General features: G+C 40.8%; 1 protein-coding gene across 1 annotated transcript; it reads left to right on the top strand.

Annotated features, from left to right (window-relative positions):
* Positions 1-916: 916 nt before the first annotated feature.
* Positions 917-2218, top strand: LOC112826766 (large ribosomal subunit protein uL3-like). Its single transcript, XM_073894695.1, is given in 1 exon segment — positions 917-2218. A coding segment is annotated over 1 exon segment (1212 nt). The 5' UTR covers positions 917-938; the 3' UTR covers positions 2151-2218.
* The last annotated feature ends 469 nt before the right edge of the window (positions 2219-2687 follow it).

Raw genomic sequence — 2687 nt, 5'->3', positions numbered from 1 at the left:
ATAATACCAACAAATTCTTTCAGTATATTGATTCTTTCGGAGAATAGAGGAAAACAATGCCTTTGAATTCTTTTTCTGAGGCCAGCATAACTCTGCCACCCAAACGTTGCAAAGAAATTTCAAGAAGAGAGATTATAGGCTGTTATTTCTTATGAACACAAAATTCCTATACAAAATATTAGTAAATAATGGTGAATCTTGTGATATATAAAATGTGATGCATATATAGCATAATTGAGTTTTTTTCAGGAATACAAGATTGGTTGATATTTAACAATCAATCAGTACAAAAAGAGAGGCAAAAAATACGATTTCTTTCAAAGGACAAAGACATTTCTTAATACAATTCAATACTCGTTTATGATTTTTAAAAGTGACAAACTAAGAATAAAAGAGAACTTCCTCAATCTGATAAGATTTGCTTATAAAAAAATTTGAGTCAGCATCATTTACATGGTGAACTACTAAACACTTTTCCCTTGAGATTAGAAAGAACAAAGATGCTCTCTATAACATCTTTTATTCAGTACCATGCTAAAAATGTTAGTCAGTACAATAAGTCAAAAAAAAAAAGAAAATGAAATAAAAGTATGAGGATTGGAATATATGAAGTAAAATAGTCTTTATTAGTAAATGATATAATTGTACATGTAAAAAAACCAAAACAATTAGAAACTATTAAAATAAATAAGTATATTTACTGAATATGTCAATAAACAAAAATAAATTTTATTTCTATTTGATAGCAATTGATAATTAAAAATGAAACTAATATTACACTATGTTAACTAACTGGAATTTAAATTAAAACTTGAAAAAATGAAATTAAAAATATCATTCACAATAGTGTTAAAAAGTATCCAACACTCAGAGATAATTCTAAGGAAAGATGTACAAAAATCATAAAGCTAGCTCTACCGGTAGCATTTGGCGGCGGGATGTCTCACAGGAAATTTTCCGCTCCCAGGCATGGGTCCCTGGGCTTCTTGCCTCGGAAACGCAGCAGCCGGCACCGTGGGAAGGTCAAGAGCTTCCCCAAGGATGACTCGTCCAAGCCTGTCCACCTCACAGCCTTCCTGGGCTACAAGGCTGGCATGACTCACATCGTTCGGGAGGTGGACAGGCCAGGATCCAAGGTGAACAAGAAGGAAGTTGTGGAGGCTGTGACCATTGTGGAGACACCGCCCATGGTGGTAGTGGGCATCGTGGGCTACGTGGAAACCCCTCGAGGCCTCCGTACCTTTAAGACCATCTTTGCCGAGCACATCAGTGATGAATGCAAAAGGCGCTTCTATAAGAACTGGCATAAGTCTAAGAAGAAGGCCTTCACCAAATAATGCAAGAAGTGGCAGGATGATGATGGCAAAAAGCAGCTGGAGAAGGACTTCAACAGCATGAAGAAGTACTGCCAGGTGATCCGGGTCATCGCCCACACCCAGATGCGTCTGCTTCCTCTACGCCAGAAGAAGGCCCACCTCATGGAGATCCAGGTGAATGGAGGCACAGTGGCCGAGAAGCTGGACTGGGCCCGCGAGAGGCTGGAACAGCAGGTGCCTGTGAACCAAGTGTTTGGGCAAGACGAGATGATCGATGTCATTGGTGTTACCAAGGGCAAAGGCTACAAGGGGGTCACCAGCCGCTGGCACACTAAGAAGCTACCCCGCAAGACCCACCGGGGCCTGCGCAAGGTTGCCTGTATTGGGGCATGGCACCCTGCCCGAGTGGCGTTCTCTGTGGCTCGGGCTGGGCAGAAAGGCTACCATCACCGCACTGAGATCAACAAGAAGATCTATAAGATTGGCCAGGGCTACCTCATCAAGGATGGCAAACTGATCAAGAACAATGCTTCCACGGATTACGATCTGTCTGACAAGAGCATCAATCCTCTGGGCGGCTTTGTCCACTATGGTGAAGTGACCAATGACTTTGTCATGCTGAAAGGCTGTGTGGTGGGAACCAAGAAGCGAGTGCTTACTCTCCGCAAGTCCTTGCTGGTGCAGACCAAGCGGCGGGCCCTGGAGAAGATTGACCTGAAGTTCATTGACACCACCTCCAAGTTTGGCCACGGCCGATTCCAGACAGTGGAGGAGAAGAAAGCATTCATGGGACCACTTAAGAAAGACCGAATTGCAAAGGAAGAAGGAGCTTAATAGCGGGAGCAGATTGTGCAGCTGGTGGATCTCAATAAACATTATTTTCCAGTGAAAAAAAAAAAAAATCATAAAGCTATACTAAGAGAAATAAACGGAGAGATACATCACAGATTAGAAGACCCCAAATTGTTAAAATGCCAATTCCATCCAAAGGACCTGGACTGGCCAAGACAATCCTGAAAAAGAAAGAAGTCGAAGTACTTAAAACTACCAGATATTAAAACTTCCTATAAAGCTAATGTAATTGGTATTGACCAAGAATAGTCCATAACAAAGAATAAAGGATCCAGAAACAGACCCATACATACAAGGCCATCTAATTTTTTACCAAGTTAGCACTGTAAAAAGAAAAAGAATTTCTTTTCAATAAATGATGCTGAGTCATTTAGCCATCCAAGTGGGGGAGGGGGGATGAATTCTGACTCCTACCTCCTGCTATTTATAAACATTTCTTTGAGCTAGACTTAAGTGTGAAAGGTGAAGCAATAGATCTTCTAGAAAAAATAACAGACTGTATTAATGATTAAAGTTTTA

Source organism: Callorhinus ursinus, unplaced genomic scaffold, assembly GCF_003265705.2.
Source record: "Callorhinus ursinus isolate GAN/ISIS: 27379988/994484 unplaced genomic scaffold, GSC_fseal_2.0 scaffold7, whole genome shotgun sequence".
Lineage (NCBI taxonomy): Eukaryota > Metazoa > Chordata > Mammalia > Carnivora > Otariidae > Callorhinus > Callorhinus ursinus.
Note: the sequence above shows the minus strand (reverse complement) of the source record. Positions and strands in the feature narration are given on the sequence as shown.